We start from the raw sequence: 17933 nt of genomic DNA, 5'->3' as shown, positions 1-17933 counted from the left end.
TGCTGGTAGCTAGCATTCCCCCCCCACACACAAAGACATACACTTTTTGCCCAGGTTCCAGCTGCAGTCACCAAGACATGTAAATATATTTATTAACCAGCACTTTTAATTTGTTTGCTTTTCCAAGTGGTTAAAAGTTCCTTATCAGACACATTGTTACATCCATTTTATCTGTGATGACATTCGCAGGTAAAATCATCTGTGGTGTCTTTGAGGGAAAAATGATGGGACAGAGCCTTTCCACTCCTGATGATGCACCAGAACAAACAGCAGTGTGTGAGGAAGAAGAGCCAGCAGTCAGCTACAAGTTGGAGAGAATAGACAGGCTGTTCTGTCTTTGTGAAGGACTGATAGAAAAATTTCAGCCAATACACATTTGTTGACAAAAACACAAAGAAAGGATTTTAAACTTGTCAAGTTTCTTGTCGTCATTATCCATGTTCACATGCAGCAACGCAGAAAGCAGAGCTAACCATCACCACAGAGTAGTGACTCTTTTATGTGCTCACTGAATACATTTAGCTGTGTTTGTGGGAAGCTTGGGGTGATCTTTTCACTGCACTCGCTTTATAGTAGCTGGCCAACGGCCTTTTACTAGAAACGGTAGTATGAATCCCCTCAGTGTCACACCCCCACAGTCATTTTAACGGGTGAAAAGAAGCAGCTGGTAACTCCACGTGTTCCAGTGGAGATGCTTGCTGTTTGCTCCTCCAACTTGGCCGACAGCGAGATTAGCAGTGACACAAACTGCAGTCCAGTGAAGTAGCTGTTTGAAAACCAGGGAAAAAAACAAACCAAAAAGCAGGTAGTAGTTGAACTGTTCCATATTGTATAGGATAGGTTTCCGCTAGCGCAGGGATGAAAAGATATTCCATGGGACACTTTCACAGTGCTTACTGTGAAAGTAAAGAGAATGCACCATGGACATTACCTGTCTGAATAGATTTGTCTCAAACGCTCAGCGATGCAAGCACGTGACCTCTGGCTCACTATCGCTGTTCCTCTTTCTCAGGGTCTCCCAGCCTATGACACTCCTGAGGTGTTTGGGCTGCACCCAAATGCAGACATAACCTTCCAGAGTAAACTGGCTAAGGACGTACTGGATACCATCCTCAGCATTCAGCCAAAAGACAGCTCATCAGGCGGAGGAGAAACCAGAGAAGCTGTAGTGTCCAGGCTGGCCGACGACATGCTGGAGAAACTGCCTCCTGACTACGTACCTTTTGAAGTAAGCCTCTGTGTATTTGCTGTGCAGAGTGAAGTGTGCAAAGCAACATGTGCAATGTCACTCCACTCACCTTCTGCACTGTGTGCTCCTCGTGGCTGGTGCAGGCGGAGAGGTGGGATGTAGTGTTTCTGACAGCAGAGTGTAAAGAAGACCAGAAATAGACAGGAGTGTGTGTGAATGCAGCTGGATCTTGTTTTATTTTGGTGGCTGTCTCTCCGCTGCTTTATTTTTATTTTTTTTTTGTCACTAAGAAAAAAAATGAGGTGAGAGTGTGACTTTTCTGAGGCGAGGTGCAAAGCTCATCATGGAAAACTGTCACCTCACAACACACCCTGCGAATACCGCTTTCACTGCTGCTTGCTTGACTGTCTCTTCACACAGCGCATAAAGGCCTCCAAATTAGAAAAAAAGATGTTTTTTAAAAGATGTTTTAAAATGAATACAGCCTGCATGTGGAGTAGAAAGGCCCGTCAGAAATACAGAATATCTTCATTCCTATATTTGTTTCATTTTCAGTGAAGCAAACATGAATTCACCAATACTACCAACAGTAGTAGCTACAGACACACGAAAAATGCAGCGTAAAGCTCCACTTTAAATACAGTTTTTCCAGAGTAGAAATATATTAAACTTCAGTGATCCCAGGTACATTTCCACATAATGAGATTGTGTGTTTTCAGACATCGCTGTTGATATATTCTTATCTTTTCTGCCTTAATAAAACCAGGTGAGAGAGCGTCTTCAGAAGATGGGTCCTTTCCAGCCGATGAACATCTTTCTGCGTCAGGAGGTCGATCGGATGCAGAGGATCATAGTTCTTGTCCGAAACACCTTGACAGACCTGAAGCTGGCTATTGATGGAACCATCATCATGAGTGAGAACCTGCGGGATGCCTTGGACTGCATGTACGATGCACGAATTCCTGCACGCTGGAAGAAGGTCAGTTGAGAGAATCACTGTGAGCTTATGTATTTTAAACTGAGCTATGCATGCCTATACAGGTTACATTTGAGCGGCAAAGGGGTTATTTTTTTTGTCCAGTTTTTTCTAGTAACACCTGTGATGACAATAAGCTGTTTTTACCTGTCAGCAAAAATGAGGCCTTTTGTATATGAAAGGTGATCATTTTATCTCTGGTGAAAGCTTCTAACAACTATTCAATACAGAGTACCAGATAGCCCAGAGGCACAAATTAATACCTCAGATCAGATTTTAGTGCTGTCAGCTTTGTTATTTAGTGTCCTTGAGGTTTAGTTGTAGCACACGGGATAATTTATGCTCTTACAAGGGACATTGTCATTATCAGACCAAACTCTCACTTGTTTGCTGTTTGTGTCGTGTTCGTGCTCCTTTTTTATTAATGTACTCATTGTTATAATTGTATACACAGCACACAAATCCATCTCGGTGATAAAGGAAAATGGAAAAAAGAAACTTTGTTCTGATGCCATACTAAAGCAAACAATAAAAATCTAGGACTTTTTAGGGTTTTTATTTTTAGAATTATTCAGCTGACAGTCAAGCTGCACTCACAAACACAGCATTGTTAGAATAATTCAGACTGGAATGGGATTCCTGGCTGCAACACCGATTTCTTTTACCTGCAGTTTTATCCTTTTTCTGAATCATTTGCCTCCAGTCTATTGTGTTCTGTGGTATTTTTTTTTTTTTCATTGTGTCAAGTCTCTTTTCACTTGCCACACCATGTTTTATAATCCATGTCTTATCTCCTCTTTTCTTCTCAGAGCCACCTGGATGACATGTTTCAGCGTTTCATTGTACTCTTTTGCTCATGTTATTGTTTGTCTGTCTCCTTGTTGTTTTCAGTCATCGTGGGCCTCCAGCACCCTGGGGTTCTGGTTCACGGAGCTGCTTGAGCGGAACCGTCAGTTCCAGGCCTGGATCTTTGAAGGGAGACCCAACTGCTTCTGGATGACAGGTTTCTTCAACCCGCAGGGCTTCCTGACAGTCATGAGACAGGTACGCACGGCATCAGGCTACCTACCATTTACCCACAGCAAGGGAAAAGACCAGATGGCACGCAGAGGGAAAAGCAGGCACACAGCCACATTTACACACGCGCACACACACACATACACAGGGACTGTAAGTAGTAGTAGGTAATTTTTACAATGCATGAAATTCATTTTGCATTCAGAGACTATGCTGAATTTGTCCTTAAATCCTACCCTTGTTATGAATTCTGCAGGCAGAAACATGGTCAATGGCAATTTTGTATGAATTTACTGGTCCTATTCTTGCTCCTCCTCACTCATGCACCCTTGCTCTCAGACCATTTCTATCTATTGATGCCATTCGTGTGCTCTGATCTGGCCAATACTGGTAGATTGGCAACAAGTGGGAATAGTTTTATGGGGAAACAACATCTGTGTTATAACTGTATTTTACTCCTGCCATCTGTGGTTCCAATTTTGCATCTCAAGTACGTGACAGCAAATGTATGTTTAAAGTTTTCTGGGAAAATGAAAGCAGATGGGATCTTCAACTTGTAGAGAGTTTGAATGTTAAATCGATTATTTAGCAAATCCAGTGATTTATCAGTTCTGAAGGCTGTAATGTTCAATTCAATTGTATTTATATAGCTTCAAATCACAACAACAGTCACCTCAAGGTGCTTTATATATTGTAAGGTAAAAACCCTACAATATTATAGAGACAAAAAAACAAAATCAGATGACCCATCTTTGAGAAAGCAACTGGTGACAGTGGGAAGGAAAAACTCCCTTTTAAGAGGAAGAACCCTCCAGCAGAACCAGGCTCACAGAGGGGCGCCCATCTGCCTTGACTGAGGCAGATGGAAACAAGACAGGAGCAATACAACAAATATTTGAAGAGCTCATGTATATGAAGATAATTGAGTGCCGTTACATACGACTGGCTCAAGCTTGTATCATTGCTCTTGTAAGGTAAACATTCCTCCATGCTACTGAACCTTTATCTTGAGGGGTGTGTATACCCCTGTTGCATAAACACCGAACCATTTGAATGTAATAGTTTGCTGAACATATACTTTGATTGATGGCTTAAATCAGTGTGTTTTTAACTGAATTTGGTGGTAAACAGGAGTCTTATTACATACAGTAACAGTGAAAATGAACTGAAACGTAGACCTGAGAGCTGCAGTATGCACTGAGGAAAAGATTCTACTTCCAAGTGAATATTTTAAAGAGCTCGGATCTTTCGCTATAAAGGAAATATTGAGGATGTAGATTTCTGTATTTTACTAAAAAGGGATTTGTTTGACTACTGATAGATACCAAATATAGCCCTCAATCCTACCACTGAGCTTCTCAGGAGATGTACTTTTATCATCCCACAGGTATCACAAACTACCTACAGTGTTCTTTGGTTCTGTGTAATGTGCCTGAAGTTGCTAGCTTGTTTTATCTGAGATGTTTATGTGCCTGCCTTTGTCATTTGTTATCAGTCTCTGTCTCTCCCAAGTTTGCCCACTAAGGATTTCTTTTTTTAAACTTGAAAATGAAAATAAAATGACTGAGGCCATAAAATACTCACATTACACTTACTTTGTCATACTGGAGTTATTTTTTTCCTTTTGCAACATCATCTCACAAAACAACTCCTGTGATGGAGTGCACTTATCTTCCAGTAGTGTATTTTGGTGTTCCTATTGTTACAGACCTTTTATCAAAATTGATTTTCATGTGGGAAAACCATTTCAAAATGTCACTTCTGTCATTTATGTGCCATTCATATGTACTCGCAGGAGATCACTCGGGCGAACAAGGGCTGGGCCCTGGACCGCATGGTGCTGTGCAACGAGGTGACGAAGTGGATGAAGGATGACATCACCCAGCCGCCCACAGAGGGAGTGTACGTCTACGGTCTTTACCTGGAGGGAGCTGGCTGGGACCGCCGCAACTGCAAACTTATTGACTCCAAACCCAAAGTCCTCTTTGAGATGATGCCGGTGATCAGGATGTATGCTGAGAATAATGGTGAGTTTTATTATTTAGGAATGGTGTGGAGGGAAAATTAAAAAAACAAATCTTTTGGTGGAGCAGCTTTATATCCTACCTGTTTTAAGAGTATCTTTCATCCTTTCCTTCTCAATGTTTGCATCCCACACAGTCACTCGTTGGATGTAACATTTAAATGTCAAGCAGAATAAGTGCTATTTATTTTGTCTGGGAATAGATTACCAGCAGTATGTGGCACAGTGTTTGTTCTGGATAAGGCCAAAGTATATTCAGACAGGTGTAAAAGACTCCCGCCTCTATTCCTGTCCAATCTACAAGAAGCCCACTAGGACAGACGTAAACTACATCGCAGCTGTAGACCTGAAAACCTCCCTTCCTCCAGAATACTGGATCCTGCGTGGAGTGGCGCTCCTCTGTGACGTCAAATGACTGTTTCATAATGAACACTGACACATACAGCCATTATTCATTTTCCCTCAGTTATAGGGATAGTTAAGTGTGCAGGATTAAAAAGCTGTTATCAAGGTTAAGTCTATTTTTAGCATCATTTCTGCATGAGTGAAATATGCAGCTCCATAGTAAAGGAACAAACACAAAGTGACTAACAATTTTTTACAGTCAGTGTCAGGAATTGTGGATAGATACTGGGTTTTTCTGTGCAATCAGGCCAAGGTCAGACCCAGAATTAGCACGTTCAGAAACATCATGTCAGTGTTTTTTTGCTCGAGGTCAACAGAAGCATAGACGTCTGTACTGTGGCTGCTAAAAGTCCTGTGTAAATGTTCTAATACTCTGGTATGAAGCTCCCTGTCTCTTCAGGTTTCCTCTTTTCATTCAGACTATTTGGACCAAAATGATCTAATCACCATCGTATACGTTACTGCATCTGTTTGTTTTTGGAAATAATTTCCTAAAGTCCAGATATATCGTAGCCATCCGCATGCTCACCCAGCATCAAGTCTGTACAGTGTTCTAAAGGTAAACCAAAGACATTTATTCTGGTTATGATGCATGTATTATAGTGATGTCGTCAGCTCCTTTGGTTACTCACACAGGCCAGTTTAATTTGCCGAATAATATCAGTTCAGCACGCACTGTAGGGCTTTTCATTATTGCAAATCCTGACATGTTAATAAACTGAGCTTGTCATATTCGAAGAATCCTGAAGGTAAATAAAGGCACTCTGTAGCACTGAAATACATAGAAATTTTAATTAAGTTTTTACAAAAAACAACTTGCATCATCAAAACATCAAAACACTTTTTTGGTAGTATTTTCTTTTCTTACAAAACCACCATATCATATGCGATCTAAAGCTACCCTGTACACAGGTCAGGTGTGGATTTCCCAAAAAAGTCTTAAATGTTTGTATCCAGTAGTTTTTTTTTTTATTGAACCTGTTTTGTAAATCTTTGTGGCTCACCGGGGCCAGGTGCATAAAAACTGTGTGTACCCACAAATAGATAAAAGTCTGCATTCTTTCTGTCAGGTTTTTAATATAAAGTGCATGCCATTTATAAATCTCAGTCACTGTGGAATTAGGCTTACATGCAGTGATTGGCCATCAAAAATAGATAAAACATTTCATAGCACAGTTTGTAGAGTGACCAGATGTGTCATGTTATGTGTGTCTGGATGCCATTTTTAACCTTTGTCCCGCCTTCCCACATTCAAATCAGCTTTTATTTACAAAAAAGAGAGATGAGAGATGAATTTACCACAGTTTACCACTTTAACATTGAAAGAATTTACTTTTGTGTAGGACCTTAGTGAAGCTTCAATGTATGCTGTTCATTTGAACTTAGGCTGGGTAAACTGTATTTAAATGACAATCCCTCACATGAATTCAGTTTAGGCTTACAGTGCCAAATCACAACAACAAGGTGCTTTCTTCTGTAACATAAAGACCTTACAGTTAATACAGTCTGGATGAATGATGACAAAATTGTAACCTTCATAATGTGTGTGTTTGTCAGTTTTTTGGTCATTCTAACGCACACTGAATCAGACTACATATTTGACTGCTGAAAATAACATTACAAAGTCACTGTTGAGGTTAAATCATCCAAGGAAACTTGGAAGAAAAAGACAGATGATTTTACAGTAAGGTTTGTCATTTATCTTTTCATTTTAATCTCTTATTTATTCCACTTGTGGCTCTAAAAAAAAACAAACACAAAACCCCCCACCTATGTACACCTGTTTTTAAGTGTGCAAAGGGTGCCCATTGTTATGACACATCCTGTTATAAATTGCATGAAAGCAGTGTGTTTGTACACATCTCAAGTCATTTATGCAACTGGCCCCAGATTTTCCATTTTCAGCAAGCACTGACAAATCTGATCAATGTCCTAATCACTTCAGTCAATGCAGCCAAGGAGAAACTGGAAAGACTGTTTTGGAAAACACCGCCCTGCATGAATATCAGAATATATTCATAGATTTTACTTTTCATTTGTTTTTCCTATTATAGTCCTAGACTGTTTGTAAAATACATCTAAGACTTGGTGCTTCTAACAAGGTCGATGGACTTATGTACACATGGTACACCTTGTTTTCTGGCTGTTTTTTTTTCTTAACAAGACACATTTTACCTTTGCAACAGTGGCTGTGACATTTTCACTTGTATTAGTTTGACCTTTGCTTTCATTTTAATATCAGATTTTTCATCTCTGGCCTTTTGTGTTACCCTAAAACTTTGCTTGAGTTGGGGAAGCAGTTAAAAGTTACTGGTGAATTCATAACCTCTGTTGTCTTTGGGGCGCCAACGTTTTTATAAGACTCTGCTGAAAATTGTTGCCATGAAGTTATTCTTCTGCATTCATATGGTGCTGAAATTACACAAACAATGAGTTCCCAAATGGGAGAACGGACATAAATCCCCTTCAAGTAAGAACAGCAGCTCAACAAATCCGGCTAAAACTGTGATGTAAGACCTGCTGAGTTGTTGGCGTCTGTACACAAAAAATGGTAGAACAATGAAAATGTTTGGTGCCAAGAGTTGGTAAATGGTGCATATTTGTTGCTCCTTAATAATTAGCAATATGGTACTGGATTGTAACCATTAATTGCTGTCCAGATAGCAAGCTGAATGTTGATTAACATGTCCGGTAAAGCAATTAAAGCAGATAAAAGTACAAAGACAAGAAAATGTCTTCCTAACTCTGGAAACGCTGCCATCCTAGGGGCATGCAGCGTCAAAAGTTATTTAGCATCCAAACTGTATCCTGTAGGGTGAGATTGGTTTTGATGCACCTTGCTGATAAGGGGTTTCTATGATAAAGTGACTACCACAAGCCTCCCAGAACTGAGGCAGAATATTAAGTCAGATCATTGGAGATTTTCACTCTCATTGAACTCGTACATTATTACATCAGACTGACTTGTGCAACTGTTTTTTTTCCAGTTCCCACATTCACATTACAGTATATTTTTAGGTGTTACTGCCTATCTCCTGTACATGCTACACTTACAGTTACATAAGTGACAAAATGTATACTACAGCTGTGGCATAGGTAATTTGTAATGCAACAGTAAAGAGATCAGGTCCCTTTATGCCCCGCACTTTATAAAAGCAGCACTGAGGAATTCAAACCTCTTCAATCTGAAACTAAAGTCTTCATGCCTGTGTAAATCAGGCTCAGGGCATTACATTCCCCTGTGACAGTGACCGAGTCATCTCCGTGTGCACAAAGAAGGTCCTAAGCTCTCCTTTGCCCTTGACATTGATGATGCCTCTACAAGAGCACATGTACCCCAGGGTTAGAAGGATGTCACTCGTCTCCTCCGTCACCTGCAGGGAGAACCAGATGGGTGATGTCCATTTTGCTCATCTTACATGACTGAATTAAATTCCTACAGGCAAAAATACTCAGCTGTCCACGGGAAAATTCTCCTGACCATTAAATCATCAGTAAACTGTTCTTCTTCGATGCAGTGCTTCATTAAAATCCACTGACAGCAGGATTTGGGTTGATATCTCTTGTTTAAAGTCTACCACTTGCGTTCATTTTTAGCCCTAACAGCAAAATGTGTGAGTCAAGCAGAGTTGCCAACACTGGTGCATATTTAGATCCAGTCGTTAATAGATGAAGAAAACAAAAACATAAAAATTCAATGTGTAAGTTAAAGCAAGAAAGTACTCTGTCTCCCAAAGCACAAAGATGAAATACTGTGTGAACAACAAGCAAACAACATCGAAAGCCTGTGAATTTTACCATGAGTAAAAGTGACATTCTGGTAGGCAATATCAATGCTACTTTAAAAGAAATTGTCTTATTTCTGCCTTCTGTCTGTCTTAAAATATCAACCGGCAATCATGGAATGCAATTGCGAGCCCTGTAGTTGTGCCGCACTGCACAGCAGATGGCTCTATCAAATGTGTACAGGCCGCGAAATGTAATACAGCCCTCTGAAGACTGAATGATTGCCACAGCCACATGCCATGCAGCAGGTGAAAAACCATTCTGTCTTATCAGCGCTCAGACATGACAGAAAATAGGATTTGACGATGCCATGTGATGTCAAGATGATGAGATGTCCTTGCTGTAATAAATGGCACATAAGAAAGAAGAGTTTTATCTTTTTAAGCATCCGTATTGCCATTTAAATGTCTGCAGTATGAAGAAGGAGGTCTGCTGGTCCTTTGAAAGAAACCATCAGAGTAAAATACCAGCTGATGTTTGACAGCTGTCTTAACATTTAGTATTGCAGTGAATAGGCAGGGGAGTGGGTTTTTTTATTTATGTTTTTAAACTCAAATGTTCCCCAAATCATTTACCTGTATTTTCCCCAGGACTCCGGTGCTGTCCATTCTGCTGGCTACATTCACAGTGTTTCCCCAGATATCATACTGGGGTTTCTGGGCCCCAATGACTCCAGCTATCACTGGACCATGGTTAATACCTGACAAAGGAAACATTTTAGTAAAGCTTTCACAGCTGATCCTTAAGACAGTGTCCCTATTGCTGCCATTCAGGGGCGTAATTTCCATGGGGGTTAGGGGGTTATGACCCCCCCCCCCAATAATCAGACCCAGCCAATATAACCCCCCCAATAAAACTATGAATTATCTTGCATAAATAGGATGTTGATTTTCTTTACTCATTTCAGGTTTTACCAGAAAAATAGTTGCATGTTTAATCATCTGGGAATTTACCCAGATTTATTTAATTATTTAGACAGAGATCTTGACCCCCCCCCCCCCCCCCCCCCCTTAACTTATTATTTTATAGTTACAAATATAAACTGCTTTTTTAGATTTCCTACTTGTTGAAAATGTATCAAAATAAAATGTTGATACCACTGATTAATTATTGAGTGCTGCTCAAAGCCGACTTGAGCAGGAACCCTACTGCTTTGACAGCGAACAAAGCTTTTCACAAGATTTCATCAGAACATGAAACGGAGGGGGAGCTAAATGCAGCTCAACTCTTAATCCCCAGCAGTCTGGAGGTTGTTCACAGCACTGAGATGACACTGGGCCTCTCTTTGACTGAGCTTCTGACTCAGTCTCCAGATTGTTGGAAATTGCAATCTGCTCAAGTGTGCAGGAGGCGCATACAGTCTCACAGCCACTGGTTCTGTCCAGTCCCAGTGGGTGAGGGTGTGTACGGCTCTCTGATGGAGCATTTTCAGCCCCATCTGGAAGCAGCAGGGATGTACAGTTACTCACACGCACACTGCTGAGTTAATGGTGCATCTCATGCTGAGATCTTAAGACACAGGTTGAAGGTATCGAACTCTGACTCTTATTGCACAGAGGGAGCTGGGGTATGCCTTCCTGCTGTTCTACCTCTAATTTTAGTCTTACTGCATAAATAAGCGTTATTTTCTTGTTTTTTTAAGACATCTGTGCATTTCTCTCACTTTCTGTCAAGATAATAAAATTACTCTACATCTTACTGGAACTCTACACAAAAAGGGGATGCATAGAGGCTCCATGACAGTGCAATTTCGGATGTATTGCAGTCAAGCTGATTCCTGATTTGTACAAAACTCTAGAAGTGGGATTCCAGAAAATATAATAACAAGAAGAAGGCAACAAGGAATGAAACTCTGACCCCACTGCAGTGATAGTATTTTGTTACATCATGTCATTTACCTGAAATGAGCTGTGGAATTTAATTAATTCGTTTACACCACTCATTTTCAATTCTCATGTGAGGTCAGTACACTTAAATATGTGAAAGCTTACAGTGTAGTCCTGTATATATAAAAATATATTCTATTGTATACTTTCTATTTAATTTCAACTTCTCTGCATAACTCACCAACTCTGAGTTTGAAGTCATTGAACGAGTGTTTGTTGATAAGATCCAGTTTTCCCATCAAGGCAAATGCAAACTCTACCATGGTCCCTATGTGCATATACTGCCTGTCATGTTCCTGGGAAACATAAAAAAGCACAACTAGAAACACATTAGGTTCTCGCATAATGTGCATACAGCAGTCATACAAAAATGATGATGTCTTTGTAATGGGCCTACCTGTGATGTGTATTCAGGCCCTGGCGATGTGTTCAGCCCAGTAGCAGCCATATAAGTGCTGCCAATGGTCTTGATCTTTTCCACACCGCTGAACTTTGGTTTGGAAAGCAACTACACATGGAAATGCAAACACAGCTCAACCAAATAAAACCCAAATTTATAGCAGCACAGACAATAAAACCTAATTGTATGAATCTGTAAAAAGCAATACTCTTCACTGACTGAAGCAGTGCAATGGTATCACGGTTTCTGTGTGTTTTTGTGGCGATCTGGGTATTTACCTCATCAAAGTCAGCAATGATTTCGTTGAGGAGCCTGAGGCACTCTAATCCTTCTTTGTTGACGTCAGACTCAGTGTAGAACTCTTTAAAGTCTGGGATAGAGGCAAACATGACACACACCAGGTCGTAGGACTGGTGGTACAGATCCTGCATGACAAAGAGAAGCAAAAGACAGAGTGGAGTCGTTAGCTTGTGCAGGTGCAAAACAATGCTGTAAAATTTGTTATGAAACGAATAAATTACAGATGAAGAGATTTTGAAAGACAAATATGGGATCTGCACCGCATACTGGGGGTTATCTGTGTTTTATTCAAACCTAAGAAAACTTCACAACAAGTAAAAATCAATCACTGGGCAGCACATGAAACATAATTGACAAATTAAAGGAGGCAAATCATCCAAGCCACCATCCAAAAAAACAACAAACAGTTGCTTTAAATCCCATTAGAGCATCTTGTTCTTGGATCCTGTTCAAGAACAGAAATGAAGTCAACTGCTGACTCGTCATTCAGGATTTCTGCAGCAGATGCTGCTCTCCTGTTTAATCTTACATGACCTCCAGGATGCCACATTACCTAAACTCCCTCAGATCTAAAACTTCACTTTTCCCAGCTGACACTGTGAAAAGTACTCAGGGGATGTAACAGGCTTTACAGCGATGAATGAGTCATGCGAGGCATCATACTAGCTAATTAATCACTGTCACACTACAAAACAAGTGTCAAGTTCATTTAAAGTTTGCACTTTCAAAATAAAAATCTGAGCTTTAGCCCTCGATATTTTAATAAACAACCAATGAATATTTCAGTTTAAATTAATCACACATGTGTCTTGATATCTTGAATTAAACATCCTTCTTTTGTGATCCATCAGCGAATGAACGCAAAAGAACTTTGCACATAAACAAGCACTTTGAAGTCCTCTCTGTAATTCTACATTCATTAGTCCTGTAGCTATTGTGAAAATAAAATCTGGATAATGTTACATTTACGTTAGTTATTATTATAAAAAACACCACACATTATAAATTCCTACCTCATTCTTCCAGTTACGGGCCAGGAAGTGCTCTGCGACATGCGCGGGCAGGACATTCTCCAGCAAAACGCGGTTGAGGTTCTCCATGGTTTCAATCTCCTCACACTCCTTCTTGAACTTGTTCTTCCAGAGAAAGTCTAACCTACAGTAATATTCATTCTGTTACAAGAGGACACAGAGGTAAAGAGACTGAAGGTATAGCTGTACAGCTTTCTTCCAAGAAGTCACAGAGAAAAACAGAAACAGCCACAAATATGGACACCAACAAGCATTAGGACATGAAGGACATGCAATGTAAAAAAATGCAAGAATTTAGGCACATTTACAAAAACCTCATAAAGTATGACTTTTGGTCAAGGCTGACAAGGCTCACCTAGTGATTTTTGCAGCTTTGCTTAAACGATGTAGTTACTTCATCAGCGTAATAACAAGGCTTTCTTCAGAGCCCAATATCAGGAAGCACAAGTGGAATAAAATGCTCCAGGATCAGGGAGAATAAAAGGCTCTGATGGGATTGATTATTTTTTTTCCTTTTCTTCAGCACTCACACCTCAGGTAGTCTGTGATGGCAACTCTAGTCAATCCTGTTTAACTGTCATATGCAGTGAACTGATCTGATAAATAAAAATCACCAACCAAAGAAAAACGTGCTCGCAGGATGGGAATATTATGATCAAGCACTGCAGATGACCGGATTGGACAACACAAATATAACCATGTTTCAGCCGGCAACAAAAATAGAGGCAGCGATTTAAAAACTGTGTGTGTACACAAATCAGAAAAGCGTGTAACACTTTAGATATTAATAAATAGAATTTATTATTTATGGTGTAGATATAGTTACACCTTATGGTAGAGACAACTACTTTTACATTTAACTATCTCTGATTAACACATCCACCAACACTTTATCTATTTATTACACTCAATAATACAAAGAGCGCATATGTTCATTGTCCTGTGACGATCTTATGTCTGAACCTGAAAAGCACATTTAGATAAAGAAATGAAACAGCAATATTTCTTTGACCATGCCTACTCCCCCTGAGTGACAAAATCCTGAATGTGACACTATTCTAACCCATGCAAAGTAATACACTTTATTTATGATATACTGTGTACATGTATAAGAAAAAAAGAATCAGCATTTCTTACGCAAAATACTGGTGAAAGACAAACCACTCTTTAGACACTTTTAGCATCAAGGTCTGAGGGATCTTCCAGGATGGTGATAATATTTTCCAGAGAACTGAGTGGTCAATAGGAAGTAACGATGTAGCTGTTTATTTCTTATCTTAAACATAACCTGCTCCATAGCACTTTAAGTGTATAGGTTACTACCCTAACCAAAAAATCCTTCTTCATATAGTAGTTATTCATATAGTACAGGCCTTGGGCTGATTTGTACAAATATGATGCTTCAATTCTAGTACATAATTCGAACAATTCAGCAGAACCCCAAACAAGTCAGAGTAAAGAACATGTTACTCTCCAGCCTCTGGTTTCTCTCTCACTACTAAATCTCAAATTACATCTGAGTAACAGCAGACTTGCTGATGTAAATCGTTGTCCCTGAGTGACTGAGGGAGGTTACACAAATTGGTCTAAAGATGCCTCTCTTTCAGTGTGTCACAGCAGCCAAAAAGCTTAACCATTTCTACCAAGTTCACTGATTGATTTTCACTTAGAAGATAAATGAGAGCCACTGTTTTTTCTCACAAAGCTCTGAGATAATAAAGAGATACAGAGAGAGGCAGAACCAGCAGCATCAGAGCTACAAATTTGTCTGCATTTATAATCATCCAAAGCATCGCTGTTGTGACACATAAGGAATCTATGAGTCAGGTAAAACGTTAGTGGCTTTTAAATGTGTTAATCTATGAGAGACCATTAAGGGTCAAAGAATCTAAAGGAAGGAATGTAAAAGATAAGGCTAAAACTTAGCAATGCTCTCAACAGCCAAAAGACTAAGCTAGCAGCTGGTAAGATACAAATACAGTAAAAACAACTTTCCATCAACATCCAAAACCTGCAGCTAAAAAGAATGGAAAAAGTCCAGTGATGGTGTAATAATGGCACACAGACGAAAACTACTTTTCTTTTAGTGATACACTGTGCAGCAGGAGACAGATGACAACGCCATTCAGACTATTACAGCTTAGACTTACCTGCCTGGCAAGCACAAGGAGAGTGATGAAGAAGATAAAGAGGGATATAGAGCCCATACTCTTCAGGTCTTTGAGAACTCCTGGTCTTAAAGGGCAGGGGAAAAAATAGACAAATGTTTTTGTAAGATAAGAAAAAGATAAAGACAGAGATAAAGAGCAACATAAAAAATAGAACAGCAAAAGAGGGCAAGAAAACTAAAAGTTATAGATGAGAAAGGGACTTTAAAAAAAATTGATTGCAGTCAGTAGAGATGTCTAGCAGAGCGTTTTATTCCAACCTGTCACTTAATTAAGACTGTCGCTTCTGCTTTGCTGTGACAAGAGCTTGTTTACTGGATGCATTTCGGAGGGGGGTTAGCCCTCCTGCAAGGGTGCATCGACTACAGACGTTTCTCGAGAAGGCAAAAAAAGGGTTCATGATCCTCAGAGATACAGCTCTGCAAAAACACTTGAATATAAAACTTCAGTCTTCCACTATCATAAAAAGCAAGGCTTTATCAACGTAGACTCCCACACAGCATATTGGATGAAAGCTGATGCTAAAAACATTTAAACTGTCAAAAGACTTACACAGACCTTCTGCATCGTAATATATGGAAGCACATTTTTACTCTTAATCTTATCTGTGCTCGAGCTCAGCAAACAGCCGAGAAAACAGCACGCAAGTTCTGCATTTACCTGGCTGATTTGATCAGTTCTCTACACAGACATTAATTCACCACACTGGTCTTAACACAGATGGGTTAGTTTGAAGAAAAACTGGAGATGAAAAGTAGACACACTGCTGCTGTGATTCTTCTTCTATTTTTAATTAAAGGAATAACAGCTGTTAAGACTTTTCCAACTAGAAAAATTATCAGAACTTTTCAGATTTATCAGTTTTACACTCTGGGACAGTAACGTCAATAACCAGACAGTAAAGTGCCGTCCTTGGTGGGAAATCAGACAATTTAGACTTTAGAAGTCATCTGCTGACATTTATTTGCTCACAAAGAAGAAGCTAATGATGCTTTAGACGTCAAAAAATTTTATGTTCGAAATTACATTCAAAAACCTGTCTTCCAGCTCTGAACAAATCCATATTTTCTACTGAAATTACAATTGATGTCATAATCTGTAAGGGTTAATTCAGTTATGCTCATCTATGGGGAAGATTTGTCTCTTCATGTCCCAACATCTCTATAGCCTCTCTTAGCAGCTCAGCTCAGCTGTGACTTGGGGAACAGAGAAAAAACTCCCTTTGCATGAGTTAAATAATAACAGCCATTTAATACTATGATGGCAAGTCTGACTTTATCAAATACTGGGTGATGTCCTGAAAGATGGGAGCGCCTCTGATTCAATAATAGAAGGATGCCTTGTGATGTCTCAATTTAACATGAGTAGCCGTAGAAACAAGGAGAAACATTTTGGTGCCATTTATTCTACAAGAAGTAACAGTAACTCATAAATATAGCTTTTTAAAACATACTTCTCATACTACATCATGTTTAATTGATTCTTATATACTACCTATATATAGATACTTGTTCTTATAAAGTTTGGCACTTCCTATCATATCCTACCATCATAGCATGATTAGCATTTTCCTTTTCTTCCTGCATGGGTGGGTGCATCATGGCACATAGGGAAACTATTCAATGAAGCTTGGTCTCTGACTTTTTAAATATAGGTTTTAACTCTAAAGCAGTTGTCTACTTCACTACTGAATTAGCAGTGCATTAACATTTTACTGCTATAAAATCTTAAGGTAACCCATCCACCTCCTCTTTTATCTTAGCATGCCTTATAGCTGCAAAAAAATTTTTTTTACCATTTCTCAATTTGCTCAGAACTTTCTCCTCTCTCCTCGGGCTACCATCACAGTCTCCTAACCCTCTTTGACTGTTTCCATCCATCTCATGCTCCCCCCGAAGTGTTCCTGTTTTTCACTTTAAGCCTACCTGTCAAGGCTTTCGGTCTCGTACAGAAATCTGCTGTATTCATCCAGCAGAGAGGCGTGTGTTTGTAGGATAATGACATTGTAGACCACAACTGCTGTCAACATGATAATCATCTTCAGCTCGTAGTTTATCCTCAGGAACACTGAGCAGGAGATCAGGCCCAGGATGCAACTGTAAATTAAATACTATACAGAAGAAGGAGGAGGAGTAACTGTAAAGTTGTATAAAAAACTAAAGTTACAAGTTTTTGAATAAAGTGTGATGATGATGATGTTTGTCTTACAGGAAGGTAGAAATTGTTTTTCCCAGAGAGGGTGATTAGTTCCCCATTAGACAGTGTTTCATTGGATGAATTGTAATTAGGAAGTGGAGGCAGCACGCTGTCTTCCAAAAAGAACTAGAAGAAAAACACAAAGTCAACAGAAATTCAGGACCACAGAAAACAATCCAGGGAATTGTCATGCAAATTATAAATACGCTTTCTCTGCCTGCCTCTTTGCACATCAGCATGGGACAAGATGAAGTAGTCTGCATTAGACTTGCAGGAGGAAAATAGAATCTTGTTAGATAAGAGGCCAATAGTGACAAGCATTCAACAATGTCGTTTAAAGTGAACCTGCAGGATAAAATGAGGATTGGCTGCCCCGCTGAGCAAAGCCAGGTTAATTTGGTTCATACGCCCTGAGCGACTGACCCAAGTCAGACGCAAAATACGATTAGAATCTCTGGAATCGATTTGTGTGAAGGTCTAAACCAGGGTCCTGACATTGTGTTTTATCACGCAGCTTCCTTTCAAGCCCCAGGCTTCCATCCCACCTTTGTCTGAG

The 17933-nt window shown here is 39.6% G+C and overlaps 2 protein-coding genes across 16 annotated transcripts in view; one reads left to right on the top strand and one right to left on the bottom strand.

Moving 5' to 3' along the window:
• The first annotated feature begins 6 nt into the window (after positions 1 to 6).
• LOC109204221 (dynein heavy chain 5, axonemal) overlaps positions 7 to 17933 on the top strand; it is a 57804-nt gene continuing 39877 nt past the window's right edge. The window contains exons 1-7 of one of the 7 annotated variants that reach the window (XM_025911415.1): positions 7 to 79; positions 190 to 276; positions 1013 to 1228; positions 1956 to 2168; positions 3057 to 3209; positions 4978 to 5209; positions 5409 to 7142. In XM_025911415.1, the coding sequence (XP_025767200.1) occupies positions 250 to 276; positions 1013 to 1228; positions 1956 to 2168; positions 3057 to 3209; positions 4978 to 5209; positions 5409 to 5620 (1053 nt within the window). In that variant the 5' untranslated portion in view covers positions 7 to 79; positions 190 to 249 and the 3' untranslated portion in view covers positions 5621 to 7142. Of the gene's footprint in view, positions 80 to 189; positions 1229 to 1955; positions 2169 to 3056; positions 3210 to 4977; positions 5210 to 5342; positions 5375 to 5408; positions 7143 to 17933 lie in introns of those variants that run through there. The other 6 variants (XM_025911420.1, XM_025911414.1, XM_025911418.1 and 3 more) reach the window with 6 other exon arrangements.
• The window catches only part of adcy2a (adenylate cyclase 2a), a 57377-nt gene continuing 46797 nt past the window's right edge, over positions 7354 to 17933 (bottom strand). For 8 of the 9 annotated variants that reach the window (XM_003443657.5, XM_025911412.1, XM_019364789.2 and 5 more), the window contains 9 exons: positions 17390 to 17503; positions 17107 to 17291; positions 15164 to 15248; positions 12996 to 13154; positions 11961 to 12107; positions 11680 to 11790; positions 11464 to 11578; positions 9972 to 10096; positions 8832 to 8984 (listed from right to left, as the gene is read on the bottom strand). In XM_003443657.5, coding sequence (XP_003443705.1) covers positions 8832 to 8984; positions 9972 to 10096; positions 11464 to 11578; positions 11680 to 11790; positions 11961 to 12107; positions 12996 to 13154; positions 15164 to 15248; positions 17107 to 17291; positions 17390 to 17503 — 1194 coding nt within the window. Of the gene's footprint in view, positions 8985 to 9971; positions 10097 to 11463; positions 11579 to 11679; positions 11791 to 11960; positions 12108 to 12995; positions 13155 to 15163; positions 15249 to 17106; positions 17292 to 17389; positions 17504 to 17933 lie in introns of all 9 variants that reach the window. The other variant, XM_025911409.1, reaches the window with a different exon arrangement.

This window comes from Oreochromis niloticus, linkage group LG11, assembly GCF_001858045.2.
Source record: "Oreochromis niloticus isolate F11D_XX linkage group LG11, O_niloticus_UMD_NMBU, whole genome shotgun sequence".
Classification (NCBI taxonomy): domain Eukaryota; kingdom Metazoa; phylum Chordata; class Actinopteri; order Cichliformes; family Cichlidae; genus Oreochromis; species Oreochromis niloticus.
Note: the sequence above shows the minus strand (reverse complement) of the source record. Positions and strands in the feature narration are given on the sequence as shown.